An 18342-nucleotide genomic window follows, 5' to 3' on the forward strand; every position below is an offset into this window, starting at 1 on the left:
GGTCACAGCATTTTTGTGTCAGTAAGCTTTCTGGGAACAGACTCCAGGAGAGCAGCAGACTGCATGTGTGTGTGTGTGTGTGCGCGCGCGTGTGTGCATGTGTGTGTGTGTCTGAGAGAGAGAGAAAGAGAGAGAGCACATACAGCAAAAACTTGATCATAGTTTTTCAAAAGAGGAAGGAGCATTTGCTCCTTCCCCTTTGGGAGGGGAACAGCTGAAAGAAGAGGGAAAGAAAAGCCATGGTGTAGGACTGACTGAGGGATGGCTCACACTCTCCCATTTCCATTCTTATCCCTTGTTTCACAGGGATCATCCTGGCTTTTTCCCTCCGGCCCTACCAGCTGACCTATCGCCAGATCAAGTATTTCTCCTTCCCCGGCGAGCTGCTGATGCGTATGCTCCAGATGCTGGTTCTTCCTCTCATTGTCTCTAGCTTGATTACAGGTGAGGAGAGCCAAGGCAATACTCTGCAAAGGCTGCTGCTAGCTGTTGCAGGAGTCTCTCCTGATGCTCTGGCTGCAGCTGCAAAACTCAGCCTGAGACCCACCAGTGCTATGTGTCTCCCTCTGACTCCTAGGGGGAGCTGCTGTTCTAGTTCTCCTCCATCATTGTCCTATCCCCTTTATATCCAGGTTTTTCCATAACTACAGGCCACATTCTCCCATATCTTCACCATCCTGGATCTCCAAAGTCTGCCCCTTGTGTGCCATGCTTCCTACAGACTTTAGCTCCCTATCCAACTCATGTTTGTGCCTTCCATACTTTGAATCTTACTCTAGCTTCCCCCTTCCCTCTAAGTTAAGATAACAGACCTTCTCATCTTGTTTCCCTGTGTGACTCCCCAGGTATGGCCTCGCTTGATGGCAGAGCCTCAGGGAAGATGGGGATGCGGGCTGTGGTCTACTACATGGTGACCACTATCATAGCAGTCTTCATTGGCATCCTCATGGTGATCATCATCCACCCAGGAAAAGGATCTAAGGACAAGCTCCACCGAGAAGGCAGAATTGAGCAGGTGCAGACCACAGATGCCTTCATGGACTTGGTAAGGTAGGTGAACAAGCTCGTGTCATGCGAGAACATGCTGGACAGTGAGATTACCTTCCTCCACTGACTGTCCTTTTGAAGTGTCACAGCCTTAGACACACAGTTAGGGGAAGAGAGGTTTCTGGCTGAGACTTGCCCTGCCTACTACTTCTCGTAGGGGGACTCTCTTCTTGCTTATCAGGATGTCAAGAAGCAGAGACCTTGTAACAACTGATAGCCAGGACTTACGCTGATGAGGCCCATGTTTAGGCTCCTGGTTCTGGGGGTCATCTGCGCTGTAGCCTGATCTGGCATGTGACTGTTTTAACTAGAGACACTGCTCCATGATACATGCATTGGCCAGGAAGACCGTATTTGCCTGCTAGTCAAACAGGACCATAACTCATTCCTTGTTTTATCTACTGCAGGAATATGTTCCCGCCCAACCTGGTAGAAGCCTGCTTCAAACAGGTATGAAATCTTACCTGGCCTACAACCTCCCTTTGTGCCYTGTGCAGTAGACCATGGCCAAACTACTTTTCTGAGGGATAAGAACAGGGATTGCTTTATACTGCTTTCACACGTCCCCAACTCTGATTGCTTCAGGAGGCATTGCAGGTATCAGTTAATATTACAGCAYCCCCCAGTAAAGCTTTTCAAGCTGCCCTGCAGACTATTTCAAACCCCAGAGTAAACATAGCAGAGCAGCTCTGGCTTCTTGCCTCCAACTCATCCCACACTAAGTCACAAAGGGCTAGCGTGAACTCAGGTAGCAGACTTGGATTGCCAGTGAAATGGGAGCAGATCTTCCAAGGATTTGTCTCTTTCATAGTGCTAGTGCCCTTGGAAGCAGTAAAAAGGGCTGTCACAGGAGCCAGAATATCTGAGCCCAAGAGTTGGGGGTTCTGTAGCTGTGCTCCAAGATAGACACCATTGCCTGTTGGTAAGTAACACGTTGCTGCAGTCATGGGGTTCAGTATTAGAGGGAGGAACATTACTGTGAATAGAAAAAATTATCAGGGCGCAATCTTGATCATTTTAAAAACTTGGCATATTGTGATTTAATGCAACTAAATTAAAATTATGTCCAAGAATGAAGTGTGGAGAGCCCTACAAAGAGTAAGAGACCATATCCTGGTCTTTCAGAAAGCAGGGCTTCTGCAAAGGGTGGGGGGATATTGTGTGTAACATGCAGGTGACCGTGAACCTTACTCTRTGGTTAAATGGTCTAGTGTGGACCTTAGATTTCTGAACAGAGAAGAAGGAGGAAGTTCATCTCATACCTGTATCTCTCAATGGGTAAAGAAACACTGGGTACAGTTAAACTACCTTCTTTTTAGGGTTTCCTAAAAATGAGAAAGATATAGTAAAGCACTATAATGCCAAGAAAAACTGTTCAAGTAGAAAAAGAAAGTGTCTTTGACTTGCAAGAGTGCAATTACATCCAAAGGAGAAAACAAAGGTATCAAAGAGATCTTAAGCCCAAGGGGTGGGCATGGGGTTAGAAGTAACAAGGACTGTAAAATAAAAACAAGGGTTCAAATGGAAAGGTAGGTGCATTTCTTAATGTACCTTCTTTTTCACTTTCAAGTGAAAAAAACTACTCATGGCCATGTGGAATTTGTGTTTTTTTGGTATTTTCAATTTGAGATTAAAAAAGATGCTTTAACCATATACAACCACATGTGAGTAGATGCAATAAACAGAACCTGGGTGAAGTTCTCTAGATGTTCTAATGGTCTTCTTTGGCCTTAAGATACATGAACTTTTGGAACTAAGCACTAAACTAGGGAGTTTAAGGAGAACAAACAAGGCAAGTTTTCCAAGCAGGTCAATAGAAACTTGGAGTACTCTCTTTAGGATGGAATGCAAGGGCCTAACTTGTTATCCAGAACTCCTGAACCAGGGCCTGTGAATGCATCTCATAATCTATGTCATTTCAGTACAAGACACAGTACACCACCAGGGTCTTCACCAGAACCGTCCTTCACAGCAGCAATGTCACAGCAGGTGTCACAACCACTCAGATCTCTGTGCCTGAGAACTTTACCAGTGTCCTGGAGAACGTCACTCATGCCCTGGGGACCCTCTCCGAGGTGCTGACCTTTGAAGAAGTCATTCCCATCCCGGGCTCAGCCAATGGGGTGAACGCGCTGGGGCTGGTAGTGTTCTCCATGTGCTTCGGTTTGGTGATCGGCAGCATGAAGCAGAAGGGACGGGCCCTACGGGAGTTCTTTAACTGCCTCAACGAAGCCATCATGAGGCTGGTGGCCATTATCATCTGGTGAGGAGCACGGCTGGTTGAAGCAGGAGGTCTGCAGGTGCAGTTTCCGCTGACCTGATGAAAAATGGGGTAGCTTTAAGGATGACATGCATACGAAAAGCAAATGGGCAYAGCTCTCTTTTAGCTCCATCAGCCTGGAGGGAAAAGACTGGATGGGATATTTGTTCACATTTCATTTCCTGTTTTGTTTTTATTGTAGAAATATCAGGCACACCAGGATATGCTTTCCTTGAGGCTGCTGGAAACTGAAGTGGAAGCTCTCTTAGCCTTACCAAGAGGAGYAGGGTGTGAGGCTTTCCCACAGAAAGCTTTCCTTCTAGCTATGTTTCAGGARCTAGAAAACAGCATTTTACCAAACCACGTTTTTTTTTTATCCATTGGAGCTCAGGCTCTGAATAAGAGTTTGTGGAAGGTGCCATGCGACAGGAGAGGAGAGGGACTGAAGTAATTGACTACACAGGCAAGTGTGAGAAGGAAGGGATTTGTCAGATCCACACYCTCTCCTCTGTTTTAGATCACTCCAGTTTCCTTTCCCTGGTCTCCTAGTCACAGGGCCTGGGCACAGGGGGACAGACCTTACACAGAAAGACAGAAAGGAGAAGCACAACCCTGAATTCAGAGCTGAGTGATTCATTTTCTGTGCAGCAGCAGCCTCTCTAGCATTTTTTCATCCATGGATGAGTCAGAATCTGGTGCCTTGCTTCAGGAGAGACAAAAGACACCCAAAGCAATGAAGGGAGAACACAGAGTGGAATGAGTGGACTGTTCACTACTCTCACAGCTGATTTCCAGCTGCCTTCAACATCCTCTTACTGTGAAGAAAGAGAGGGTGTTGATATGTACAGCACATTGGTTACTTCCAGGAAACTGCCTGAGCACATGCTCTCCCCTCTGGAGAGATCTGACTTCTCAAATCATGCTGCTGTGGGAGGCAGGACAGTTAGCTGAGGCCCAGCACAACTCACCTGKGTTCATGGGCTCAGCATTGGCCTGTTCAGAAATTAGTCCAGGTTGTTTCTCACCTCCCAGTCAGCAATTCTCTCTGGCCCTGAAATCAGCCAYGCCTGAAAGTGCTACACTCTGTAGCTGCCTCCCTTAAATATGTTGTTTGTGGAGGTACTGATTGCCACAGAGCTCATATTCTCCCTGCACCTGGTACAACTCCCTTCTCTTGTCACCGAAACGAAGGGCTTTCAAGTTTGAAATACTTTGCTTTCAAATGACTCTCTGGAGGAAGGCTATGTCARAAGGCTGAAGTCTGTCCAGTGGGTCTTTTCTGCTAAAGTAGGCCTAATGACTGATTAGAATCAGAGGCCTCCAGCATCTCAGAGGACTAAAAGACATTCCAGAAATATGGGGCATGCTGCAATTCTTCCAGAAACCTATCCCCACAGTCTGCAGGGTTGAGTGGAATCTTCCAAGAATCTGGCATTTTTTTCCTGGAGAGATCTGCAGCCAAGAATGTCTTTTAAGAAGGTCAGAGGAAATGAAATATTTGTGAAATCCTTTCCAAACTTTTCCAAAGCTCCCAGGCTGACTTGGAATTTGGCATGTGGGTCTTTGAGCCTTGGGCATGAATTGCATGTGCACACCCAAGATGTGCGAGGCCAAGCCCTGAGAGATGCGGCCATGGAGCTATGGCTCTCTTTGGTCCAGTTATTTATCCATGTCCACGTTATGGCTTCCTTCCTGTGGAGCCTCACTGCYGCTCATGAGGTGCATTTTTATTGGRAAAAAAAAAARCTATAAGGATTGGRAATGWTAGATGTRTACTTCAAAAAGGGATTGCAGAAGAGCCAGGGCTGTCTGGCAGGCATTGGTGTGCTCATTCCTCGCTACACCAGCCATGGACTCCCTTTTTTGTCGTGAACTGTAAATAGCAAGGCTAGCATCTYAGAGCTTATAGAACACTATCACTTTTATTTGCCCCTTACTTCTGTACTTCTCCATGCCTCTCAGTGAAAAGATACCCTCAGTCCAAGTTCTGTTAGGGAAGGAAGGGACTGTGAAGACTCCTTTAGATAACCTTCCCCAGCAATGCTACCAAGAGTGCTGAGATGTACACAGGAAACCCAGAAGGAGAAGGAAACCTCCACCAGTATCCAGGTTGTGCAYGCAGCAGAGTACTGAGGTCCCTGACAGTGTGGTAAGTGCTGTTGTTTGAGCAGTGGACAAGTCCCAGCTCTCTCCAGGTTACCAGAGAAAAAACAGCAGTATCATCCAATAACTAGGCTCAGCCAGCACTTCTGGTGTGCTGGTTTATTGCAGATTTGTCCAGAAAGCATGGATTAAAGCAGGTGTGAGTGTGTGGATGCCAGTTCTGAGCATTGCCCTTGTGTTTCTGCCACAGGTATGCCCCAGTTGGGATCATGTTTTTAATTGCTGGCAAAATCTTGGAGATGGATGACTTAGCAGTGATGGGGGGCCAGCTGGGAATGTATACGCTCACTGTCATCGTTGGACTRCTCATTCATGCCCTCTGCATCCTGCCACTGCTCTATTTCATCGTCACCCACAGGAACCCCTGGGTATTCATTGCAGGCCTTCTGCAGGCCCTCATCACAGCCCTGGGCACCTCCTCAAGGTATGCTGGCTAAATAGMCTCTAGAAGGAATAGGGTTGGGGCTGGTGTGGACACTGTGCCTGCTTCTCAGTATTTCCACTCCTCTCAGTGCAGCACTGAAGCCCCACTGAGCAGACAGACACTGAGTGCTATCCTCTCTTCGTACTGGTGCAGCCAAGCTCACTGGGAGTGGAAACTCCCCTGCTCAAGAGCCCTAATCACACGGCCACCTCCAACAGCCAGTGCATGACCCACATTCTTCCTTACCAGAACATGGTGAGGACTCTGCTTGCACCGCTGAAAGGCTGAGCTCAGGAAACAACCCAAATCCCAGTAAATCACAGGATTATTCCCAAGGCACCTACCTCTCACACACATGTGCACATTTCTCTCTTTCATGCACACAGACTGCGTGCATCTAGCACTAGACTCCTGGGAGGTCTGGACAGAGGCACAAACAMCCATATGTTCAGTGACTCACATTGCCAAGCAACACAGCCACAGCGTGGGATTGCACAGGTGGCTGTTGTTTCATTCAAGTGCTGTGTTTCTTGCCATATTCTTTTTCAGACAAGCAAATACAATCTCTCCCACATGCATTCTCACAGAGAAACATCAGCACATTTCTTGCTCATGTTCTCTTTCAGAAACAATTCCCTGTCACCCATTTTCATCTCTTCCAAGATATATTCTCACACAAGGGTCATTCTTATYTTATGCACTAAGGGTGGGAGAAAGGGCTCAAGTTGATTTAATAGCYGAAAGGAGGTTTGATCGTGAGATTCTGTCGTATGTACCCTGAATTCCCCAGCATCACTGTTCTTGGTGTTACATCAGCATCACCAGCATCAGGGCTACATAGACCCTATCCCAGCCCCCTGAGGAAAGCCATGTCTGAACGTGCAACTGCAGCATGCACCATAACTGAGGAAGCCTTGCTTAGCCTGTTCTTTCTCCTAGCAGCATCTGGCCTCTGSTTCACATGGCAGGGTGAAAAAACAGGTGGGTAAGGTCATACACTAGGCARAGGCTTAGTCCCTCTTCCAAAGTCTGCATATACTTAATTCATRGTGTTTTGTAAATTCCTTTCAGCTCAGCGACTCTGCCCATCACCTTCAGGTGCTTGGAGGAAAACAACGGTGTGGACAGGCGCATCACGAGGTTTGTTCTGCCTGTGGGGGCTACAATTAACATGGACGGTACTGCTCTGTATGAGGCCCTTGCAGCCATCTTCATTGCACAAGTCAACAACTATGAACTCGACTTCGGACAGATCATCACAATAAGGTGCCTGTGGCTTTGGAAAGGGTTATGGGGCTGGAGGAGGGACACCATTTTTGTTAGCTGAGGTGCAGTCAGGGTCCTCTTCCGCCTGGAAGCTATGACGAGAAAAAAGTGTGTGGAAAAGGAGGGTGAAACTTCCAATTGTAGAAACAAATACAGTTTGGGTGCCACATCTGAAGGGCGGGGGTAAAGAGGATGGAGCCAGACTCTTTTCAGTGATGCTCAGCGATAGGATGAGAGGCAGTGGGCCCACTGAAACACAAGTTCTATTTGAACATAAGAAAAAGCTTTTTTTACCGGGAGGGTGACCAAGCACTGGAACATGTTGCCCAGAGAAGCTGTGGGGTCTCCATCCTTGGAGATATTCAAAAGCCACCTCACTAGGGTGTTGGGCAATGTGTTCTAGCAGATCCTGCTTGAGCAGGGGGGTTGCACTAGATGATCTCAAAAGTCCCTTCCAACTTCAACTATTCTGTGATTCTGTGATCTTTAAGGCTTCATTTCAGCCCCTACTGCATTTCCAGGTCTGGGCTGTCCCTTAGCTAGGGCTGCAGTATGCAGTCTGCTATGGCTGGGTGCCTAGCAGGGGGAGGCCTTACTGAGGAATCACTTACTCTTGCCCCAATGAGGCAGAAGCCTGTGGGACACTAGCAAGAACTGATGTGCAGACAGACYATACTGCTTTATAGCAGGGACAGAACTGCAGCAGCATGTTTGTCTGCTGCAAGCATGTGATTTCTCAGTGCTCATGTCATTCTAATAAAAAAGATGGTTAGTGGTGGAATTTTGAGGAAAGCATGAAATACAAGGGAAATAACTTCGTAGCTTGATTATGTTCCCACAAAATCACTGGGTGCTTGTTGGGAGCTGGCTGGGCACTAATTAAATGCATGTTTGCTCTTTCACAGATGTGATTACCTCTTTTCTTCTCTTTGCTGATAGCTGTGCTTTCCTGTTCCCCCCAGCATCACCGCCACGGCAGCCAGCATTGGAGCTGCAGGTATTCCCCAGGCAGGACTGGTGACTATGGTCATAGTGTTGACTTCAGTGGGGCTGCCTACTGAAGATATTACACTGATCATCGCCGTGGACTGGTTTCTGTAAGTTTTCTGCTCAACAGTATGTACTGCTCTGTGCTTCCTGCCAGTGCTTACAGAGTTCATCCGCGTTCCCAGTGTATCTGCTACAAGCAGTTTCCTTAACTTGTATCATTAATGTCAAAACACACCTTTATCCATGGGACCTTTGCACAGTAGCCCTCTCTGCTCATACTGGAGTCTTCCCCACATACTTCAGGGACCCAAGGCACCAGAGGTCACTTGCAGATCAGCTTGGTCACCAGGCAGAATGGCTTTAGTTTGCTTTATCTTGAAAGACATGCAGAAACTATCTGTAGACCTTTAGGTACAGGTTGGGCCAGTAATATGCAGGTTCACACTGCAGAGGCATGGTTCTGTCCTACCAAGGAAGGAAGGTGGGATAAGACTGGACTGTACAACRTTGAGGAGTGTCTAGATGGGTGCAGTTACCCAGCTCCATCTCTGCTATCTTTCCCTTTTAAAACTTAGGACAAGCAATTTCATACGAGYTCTCTTAGAAGATTTGATCCTATAGCTGCACCAACTCATATGTTTATATCAGATTTTTTGCACTTTTTTGTAAAAGAAAAAGAAAAAAAGCAACCTAAGTATGCCTGACATTACAAAGCTCATATGAGTCTGCAGAAAGACCAGAGAAGACCTTTAGAGAGGAAGCTGCCTATGTAAAATCGTAAAAACAATATTTCCCTTATTTTGTGAGAAATTTAAAATGTTACAGTAAGAAATGGGGAATGCAATGGAACAGGAATGAATATGAAGGCTGGCACCTGCAGAGCTCAGGGTTAACAATCAAGGACAGCTCTCTAGGAGTCATTCAAAGAGCCATAACTGAAAAGCCTCCAGCTTTATAAGCCCTGTTTGCCTGYGCAACCTTAAGTGTTCAGCTCATCAGCTATTTTCCTGGCAATGTTGAAGTGCTGATTATTAGAGAAACATGAGAAGTGAAGTTTCATTACAAGTGTTTCTTGAAACCTTGTTTCTTCACCCCCTTAGCTRACACTGAGAAGCTGTATTTCATTTTTCTTCTCTTTGATTTTTCAGGGATCGCCTCAGAACAACCACCAATGTCCTGGGGGATTCTCTAGGTGCTGGCATTGTGGAGCATCTCTCCCGCCATGAGCTGGATGCACAGGACTGCGAACTTGGTAATTCTGTGACTGAGGAGAAAGAGCAGCCCTCCCACCTGGTCTGCCCACAAAACAGCACGCACAAGCACCACAGGAGTGAGACAGCACTATGAAATCAGGCAGCAGAGTGCAGATTAATGCTGTAAAAAAGTCAAGACTTGAAACAGAAATCTATAGTGGAGGACAGAGAAAAATCCTCTTTCCAAGATCCAGCCCCACCCCCAATCTTCTCCWCATATGTAGCCTTTCCTAGTCCTTTTCTTCTCATCTTCATCATCAGTTGGAAAGAGAAAATTAAACTTTTTCTTACTTTAGAGTTGACTGTTTCTTGGGACCTGCTGTTAGAGAACCAGCAAGTGCTGCAAGTATAGTATATAAGGAACTAGAAGSTGGACTGATTAGTCCATCCTATGCACTACTGACTAGAAATTTGCTACAGCTCTTACTACTTTTCCCCTGATTTCAGAGTCACAGACTAGTTACTGTGTAACCTCCTTGTGTTTTACCTGCCTTGTACACATGCCTGGCATGCAAAAGCAAAGGGACTTAAAGTAGCTGTMAGCCACCATCTGCCTTGGTATTCATTGGTATTTTGCAGTCTCCAGGTAAAGAACAGTTAATTTCAAGTCACAATACTGTAAATGCAAAGAAAGATTTACTCCACAAAAGCCTGATTTAGTCATTCTTATTGGGGTTCTAGAGCTAGCTTTGAATACAAAATGAATGAGCTGGATTAGGAGCTCCCCCATTTCTGAGCAAAGCTAAATGGTGTCACCTGTGATACAGTCACCTGTGATTAACACGAAAATGTTGCCTTGATGTCTCCTCCTTGCAAGATACAGCTGCACAGCAGGGAAGCCTTTCTTGGTCAGTGGCTTCTCCCAAGAATGAGACACTTTTAGCATAGGCTGTTCAGAGATYTCTGGAGAATCCCAGCACTCTTGTTCAACTCCTGGCAAGAATTTTTGACAAACAGGAAGAGTCTGACCGGCAGCACAGAAGCCAGAGGGAAAGCAGAGGAGGGTCACGTCCCTCCTGCAGTCTGCTAGTGCTGCCCACCGCAGCACAAGCCCCAGCCCATCTGCAATAGCAGCTATGTGCTTAGGTAGTGCTCTCCTTTCTCACAATCCTGGTGTTTGCACATTATGTTGCTAAAGCTTCCCAAGAACTTCTCAGTTCTCTAGCAGCCTTTGTGAATGTAGATATTAGAGTCCCTCAACTCCTGAAGAAATGTGGGGACCATACAGCAGGGACAAGGCTTGCTGTGCTGGCTGGTAGCACAAACAGAGGTCAAAAGTTTTGCATTAATGGAAGCAGCTAAAGGATTATGAAAGCCGTAAACAAAGAATTGATTAGTGCCATAATCTARCTTGTGAGCCAGCTCTTCCCTCTACTGAGCTCGAACAGCAGTTAACTTCATCTCTTTTGGAAAGCAGTTCTCCTCCTGCTGAAACTAGAAGGAGAAATACAAAGTTTAAGCACCGTTTGCCTGCATGAGCTGCTGGAGGTACCACCATGCCAGCAATGACTCCTTGCTACCCCAGATTCGCTCAGAAAACAGCTTTATTCCTCAGCGTAAAGCTCTGAGGAAAGAGTTCCTCTGCTCATCTTTAGCTACCATTCACAGAATATTCAGTCACATTGCTCTAGAGTCTGCTTCAAAATATCTCCATCTTTCTACAGCTCATCATCTTTTATAGATAATACACAGCCACTTTTCATCTTTCTGGCAATTGTACAAGCTTGYCAGGTCCCTAGTTCATAAACACAGAGGTCCCTTCAGGTTATATTTCTCTGTTCCTACCAAATGGAGCTCAGCTTCTGTTTTACACACTTGGGCATAAGCCCATGTGACATTTGGCATATCAGAGAGGTCCAAGCAACAAATAGGGACCTGCTTCATCCACGCTCTGTCCTCCCACCATGGAGTGGCCAGGAACATGGTATGCATTTCTCACTTCAGTAAACAGAATCAGCGGGACTTGCTCCATCATCTCCACATCCATGAATTTAATRTCTGGATACAACCAGAAGGTGGAAAGGATCTACAGTTTTGGGGCTACTAAATGTAACAGCCCTGCTTTAGAAATAGCTAAGCTGAGAAAYGGAAGTAAGCAGCCTCTTGTGGCACAGCCAAACTATCTAAACTGAGCAGCTTTTACTTGAGGATATCAATTAGTCTACGCATTCCTTCAAACTCCATATATTGATTAAACCTCTCCCACGCTCACTTTTCAGGCTGATCCTTTTCATCCAAAACCCCTAGCCATACACTCAGAGCTGCATCTGAACATGCCTCAGGAAGGAAAGTTAGTTTCTCAGCAGTAACTACACTGTCTGTAAAACACTTCTTGAGGTGCTCAGAAACACCAGATCCTGTGTTTCTTACTGGTCCTTCAGGAATTGCAGTATAAYATTTATTGGTGCTGCCACAGTTCCACATCCTGCAGACAAACAGTTCTCTGTTTTCATGAGTTGGAAGATATTCGGGAATCTGAGATAAATGAGCAAATAYGTCTCTTTCAAACAAAAAACAGACAACAGAGCAGGAAAGATTCTAATGAGTTGCAGCTCTATGAAGAAGTAGCCAGCSCCTGAACATAAGGAGCAGGCTCTCTCCTGGCTCTGGGAGACAGCTTGCTTCTTCTGACATCAGGTCTGCCCTAGCAGAGGTCAAGCTGCTGTCATATAGTATGTAGCTGGCTGTTCTTATCAAATCTCATCCCTATTTTGTAATTGCAAAGATTCTTAGATGCACAGTTTTTGACTTCCTGCATGCTTTAGCTGATGYAGAGCACCCTTCCTCCCCCTTTTGAGGCTCAGAGGGAATCAGACCCTTGTTCACCAAACCGAGAGGATTATCAGTCAATTTGTATAAGCCTTGGCTTTTATAAATAAATGTTTAGTTACAGTTACATCGAGACACTTTTCCTGTCTGGGCTTTCTCAGAGGTAAGGCCTGAATTAGACTATTTAATTAGACTACTTAACAAAATTAAGTTGGTTAGACTATAACCTCCTGCATAACAGCCCAGTTCTAGGAAAAAAAAGTCATTCTAACAAACTCAGAGAGGACCAATGAAGTGCTGGATAACATTGTTTTCCTATCCTTAACCTCCTGAGATATGCCCACGGTCAGGGATCCCACAGGGAAGGCTCACCACACCTCTAGGTAAGCATCTCAGGCACGAAACTGCACCACCCACCCTAAACAGGTGACTTTCTATCTGTGTTTTAATGTATACAGCTGTTTAACAGGATTTACTTAATCCTCTTGACAAAACACTTTGAAATAAGCAGATGTAAACTGCTGCATAACCTCTTACTGGGGAACAGCAGAACACATTTTTAGCCAGAAACATAGCTACAACATCAAGGCTGCAAAGTCTAGAACAAGACAAGCATTATGTATTAACATGCTTATTCATAATTTTCCATGAATTTATTGGAGATCAATTTTTGAGGCAAAACTAAGCCTTCCAGAAAAAAAGAATATTTGGTTCACAGCAGTGTTTGCCATGCTCTGCATTCCAGTAAAGCATTAGAAAGGTTCACAATTTAAGAGTAGCTTCTAGAAGGACAGTAATTCTGGGAGTGGGACTGTAAATAACACTCACAGGATTACATCACTCAGGGATGCTTGAAATGTTAAGAGGCAACAAAATCCACCTGCCTAAATCTTCTTGGCCATAATTACAGGAATAGAGCAATTGTTGTTACTTTCATGATATAGTTGTTGTTTCTTTTTTTCCTGTCTTTAGTAAGAATCATAGAAAATAGAGCCGAAAGAGACCCCCAAAAGTCATCTAGGCCATCCTGTGCAGGAGGGCTAGTGCCAAAAGGTGCTTGTTAAAGCTCTTCCAATCTCTAGGTTATGTGTTTCAGTACAGTTTTTCCTAACATAAATCTCTCTTGTTGCAATGCAAGCACATTATTTCTTGTCCTGTCCCARTGAGCAGGATAGCAAGTCACTATCCTCCCCTTTGCAGCATTTTTAACGTGTTTGAATACGATTATAATGTCTGCTCTTCTCCTTTCTAGACTAAACAGACCCAGTTCTTTCAGTATACCCTCACAGGTAATAATCATTCACGTTCCTCTCCTCTGGACTTTTTCCGTGTTGTTCCACATCTTTCTTAAAGTGGAGTAACTAAAATTTGACACTATAATCCAGCTAAAGACTTATTAGTGCTGAGCACCGAGGAAAGAGTACTTCATGTAAATTTTAGATCTTAGACTCAAGTTACCGTAGTTTAACAGAGTATCATTCATCAACTGATCATGGTAACTGTCCATGAGGCTTCCACGCAGCAAATTCAAGTCTGTTCAGTTTATCTTAAACCTTAGTGAGGTCAGACTCTAACCTGGATGAGATGATTATACCTAAAGACTGGATCTTAATCAAGAGTTTTAAGATGTATGTTGCACTAGCTTGTATTTACAGTGGACTAAAGATAGCACTAACTTACCATTACTACAGATCTACCGACATGGTAACATGAGTCTAAACATTTCTAAAGAACAGTTATAAAAATCCAATAAAGTGCTTTATTTTTTCACATCAGCATGATAGCATCAAGTCCACTCAGGCTGTGATCCATGATAATCCCTACATAACTTTAAGCAGAATTGCTGCATAGTTAGTAATTTCCCAGCCTGTGTTTGTGCAGTTGATTATTGCTATCTGAGTACAAGAAATTATATATTTAATTGCTTTTTCTTTTTTTTTTTTTCTTTCCAGACTATTTCTCCAACTTGTCAAGAAAGCATTGAATTCTAATCCAGAAAAGACTTACTGTGTATGAAGGGCAAAAGGAATGGCTGAACTGGAAGAAAAGATTGTTAGACTGGACTCCCGTCCAAATGTGAATTAATTCTGGGAAGTTCTATGGCTTGGATTATACAGAGAGTCAAACTACGTCATCATAAGGGTCCCTTCCAGCTTTATAATCTACACACATCCTTTCTGGTTTAGAGATATTACAAAGGGTCCTTTTAGCTAGATCATTTTAAAAAGCTATCTGAAAGGATCCTAACGATACTTTAATAAACTCATCAGGACTCTAACCTGTTTTCATGTAACAAGAGGGGCTCTCCATACCACATTGCATTTCAGATGTTCACACAAAGTATGACACTTCAAGCTTTTCCATTTSTGATTTCCTGCTTTCAATGTAATATTAGAAATGGAGCATAGATAAGTAGAGGCCTCATTTTCAGCTGGTGCAAACCACTCTCATGTGGGCAATTTCAGAATTCAGCTCCTATTTTTTAGCTCTGGCACTTACCCATTTTGTTAACCAATTTATGATTGACATAATGTCTTTCTGTTTACAGTATCCAAACAGTAAAGTATTGTCATAAATTCACATATATATATACACATAAACATATAAATACATATATATATGAAGGCAAGTGGCAGGTGCACAAACACACACATACACACAGAGTTAATTTTTTGCTGCTAGAGCTATTCCAAGAATAGGCAATACTAAACTTACTTTATAAAGCTGCGTATTCAGTTTCGATGTCCAACTTGATTAAACCGACTAACTCCATCCTTAAAAGACTACACGCTATTTTACCTCATTTCAATAATGAGCTTTCCAAAGGAAGCTCTATCAGGAAGAATTATCCATGCTGATTTTGAGTTGTACTTGCTGGTGACATAACTAGAATTTCTCAATGTGTAGAGAGAATTCTTCACTTTGAGTTCCCTGGACATGTCCCAAGGACCCATGTCCCTGCTGTGTCTGACTGTGCAATGAGGGAGGCTTTAAAATTACAGCCAAGAATACAGAAGTGTTTGTATTCTTTCCAAACTCAAGGTTGCCCTTGTTCTAACTCGTCCTTCAAAACTGGGTGGCTGAAAACATTAAATCATTTTATCAAATGTCTTTTTTTAGTTGCCAGTTATTTGAGAGTTTACAGAATCTTTTCTTTACTGCAGTTCTGCAGCTTCTACTTGCAGAAATTTTCTGTGTTATTCTCCAGTTTGYGTATTCCTAATGATTAGATGGGCAATATTTGGGATGAAGCAAGGAGCTTTCTCAATGCATAAATACATGAGGATCTTTTTGACCAAGATACATCTTTTCAAAATGAATTTCAAGGAAAAAAAATCATGGAGAACATGGATTTTCAGGCAATAGGCAATGTGTCACATTAAATATTTGCAAAGGACCTGAACATGTGATATATGTACATTGTTTCAGGAGCCACATCTGCCCAGGACATCTGCCTTGAAATTGTCTGTCCTTCTTTTGCTCTGCCCAAGGATGAAAGACAGAAACAGAACTCACTGCCGCATAGCGTGTTTATAGCATTCCAGCAGGTTGACTATGTTAATTCTTGAGGGCTTTCTCTTCATGCTGAGTTTCAGTGTTAATAGTTTGCATACTTGAAAAATAAAGGGATTTTTTTCCATGATGCTTTTCCATGATGATTTTTTTCTATTCTTTTTCCTCAGAAGCATGACCTGACAAAGTTAGGGATGTTACCTTAAGCATTATTTATTACACTCCCTTATCTCCGCGTACCTGTCATGGGTCAAATACTGAAATCAAATTCTTACAAGGCCTTCTCCTAAAGCTTTTGCTTTGATGCTGCCTTTTGCATATGCCTATAATCTAGCAGAGATGCACAAGCTTACTTTCTATAGAGAATACAGCATGTATGCACGTACCTCTGTCTGGGAAATCTACACAAACCTCTGCAGGTTATGTGGAAGAGGTCTCAGAGCCTCAGCAATAATGAGTTTAGACTTCTCTGTCAAATGCTGCATTAATGGCATGATGGTATTTGAGCAATGGTCAAAGCTGGGGTATCCTTTCCCTGGGTATCCTTTCTTTTTGCCTGAAGACAAGAAAGTTTCACTCCCTGAGGGAAAAAGTATCCAGCATCAACGCTCATTAGACAGTAGGATCTTAGTGAAGATCCTACTGCCACTTGATGGCCTCTTCCATCTAGTTCACCTAGGTCAAGAGCCCTGGCCTGGCAGTGGGTGAAAAGTGTCAGATTGTCTCCCTCAGCCCTACATGTCACACTACCCAATAAGGATACTACTTAATCTGGATGTCTGCTTTTCTGCCACCAATTGATTTGTGGCTGGCATCGGGATGAACTCATGGCCAAGGTGTTAGAGCATTTGCAGMCAAAGGGAAAACTACAAGAATGCTTTCTTTTTTTAGGGAAGAGTACATCAACCAGTTTATCCTGCCAATGCTCCAGTACTGATCCAACACCCCAAGCTGACCCTGTACCCCACCCTGTCTCCAGAAGCTCTGGACTTTCTAGAGGGGTTTGCACTGGGTCTCTGCAGGGGTCTTGAGCCTCTCCTGGAGGAGGGGATCAGGATGTGTTCTTCATCTGCAACCAAGCCCACACCTCTTACCGTCTCGCTTCTGCAGACTCTCCTATGTGATGCAAGTAATTTAGCATGGAGCATGCTTATATGCACCTTTTCCAATTATCTGCAGTGGCTCCAACATAACCCATAGTTCTTTACTATAGAATCACAGAATTGCAGTATAATTGAGGTTAGAAGGGACCTATGGAGATCATTTAGTCCAACTCCACTGCTCAAAGCAGAGTCATCTAGAGCAGGTTGCTCAGAACCTTGTCCAGTTAAATTTTGAATATCTCCAAGGATGGGGACTCTACAACTACTCCGAGCAACCTGTTCCAGTGATTGATTACTCTTACAGTAAAAAAGCTTTTTCGTTATTTCTTGTAATGAAATTTCCTGTATTTAAGTTTGTGCCCATAGCCTCTCGCCCTTTCACTGGATATCACTGAGAAGAGTCTAGCTTGGTCTTTACTTACTCAAGGTTCCCCCAAGACTTCTGAGCTGCTGGTCTTCTATCAAGACCAGAACCTGGAGGTCATTTGCAGTAACTGTATATCCTACCAAATCCAGCTGAGCCCCTCCTGCACAATCCTACCTCTATGCACAAGTAGCAGAAGCCTCTTTGAGGTCCAGAAAGATGGTGCTGGCATGCATCATTAAGATCAGAAGCTTCCTCAGTGATGGCCAGCAGGACTTGGTGGATTTCATTCTGCTTGCCTGACATTTGGGATGGCTCAGTCACCACGTCCCACACAGTTTGCTCCAGGAGAATCACAGAAAGCTGTCTCGAATCCTTAAATCCTCTCCTGTTGTGAAYGAGTCTTGCTGGAAGGTAGTCCTCACCTCTCCTCAGCCTGAAGGCCTCTTTCGCAGACCTCTGTCCCAAAAGGACCCCAATTCAACCAAAACACGACATCTGAGCAAAGTGCCTTGAACTGTGCTTGAAATTATCTTTATGTGTTCACGCTTCCCTCTGTTTCCTTGTCCTCCCACTAGCGTCCACCCATCTGGAGAAGGCAAAGAATCCTGATGGTCTAGCTTAGATTCTAATCTCGCTTCTTGACCCAGTGAGGATGAGGTTGGAAAATCCTTATGGACAGTGGCCAGAGGCATGTTCATAGGCTCCCGTGACTAGAGCCCTTTCCGCAGGGAGAGGGTGACCCTGCCACAGGGGCCCAGAAAGCGCACGAGGCCGCAGCCTCTCTTCCAGAACGTCTCGTTGAGGCGCGGGCCTCCCATCTCACCCACACAGGAGTCACAAGACCTCCTCAGCAGCCGCTCCTGGCCACGGCGGCCACCCACAGAAGCAGCAGGAGGCCTCAAAGGAGAGATCACAGCAGCTGCAGGGCCTCGTTCCAGCCAGCGTTACGGGCACACCTCAGGCTAGAGCACCACCCTGGCACTGGCCCGCAGCGGCGCACACTGCCAGCGGTGCTCTGCCCAGCGTCCCCGCTCATTCTGATTTTTCCTTTTTCCTTTTTCATGTTTGGCTTTTGCCAAACCTATTTCCCTTCACTTATCCGCCGCCGCTCCGCCGGAGCCGGGACTCGAACCCCCGCACCCCGCGGTCGGACGTGCGCGCCGCCACGCGCCGCCACGCGCCGCCAC

The 18342-nt window shown here is 44.8% G+C and overlaps 1 protein-coding gene across 3 annotated transcripts in view; it reads left to right on the forward strand.

Moving 5' to 3' along the window:
• SLC1A6 (solute carrier family 1 member 6) overlaps positions 1 to 15815 on the forward strand; it is a 31289-nt gene extending 15474 nt beyond the window's left edge. Inside the window, exons 4-13 of one of the 3 annotated variants that reach the window (XM_085308483.1) lie at positions 307 to 444; positions 846 to 1050; positions 1455 to 1497; positions 2970 to 3310; positions 5661 to 5894; positions 6966 to 7160; positions 8123 to 8257; positions 9299 to 9402; positions 13425 to 13461; positions 14125 to 15815. In XM_085308483.1, coding sequence (XP_085164609.1) covers positions 307 to 444; positions 846 to 1050; positions 1455 to 1497; positions 2970 to 3310; positions 5661 to 5894; positions 6966 to 7160; positions 8123 to 8257; positions 9299 to 9402; positions 13425 to 13429 — 1400 coding nt within the window. In that variant the 3' untranslated portion in view covers positions 13430 to 13461; positions 14125 to 15815. Of the gene's footprint in view, positions 1 to 306; positions 445 to 845; positions 1051 to 1454; positions 1498 to 2969; positions 3311 to 5660; positions 5895 to 6965; positions 7161 to 8122; positions 8258 to 9298; positions 9685 to 13424; positions 13462 to 14124 lie in introns of those variants that run through there. The other 2 variants (XM_085308482.1, XM_085308481.1) reach the window with 2 other exon arrangements.
• Positions 15816 to 18342: the final 2527 nt, after the last annotated feature.

This window comes from Rhea americana, unplaced genomic scaffold, assembly GCF_003343005.1.
Source record: "Rhea americana isolate MKP2758 unplaced genomic scaffold, rheAme1 scaffold_278, whole genome shotgun sequence".
Lineage (NCBI taxonomy): Eukaryota > Metazoa > Chordata > Aves > Rheiformes > Rheidae > Rhea > Rhea americana.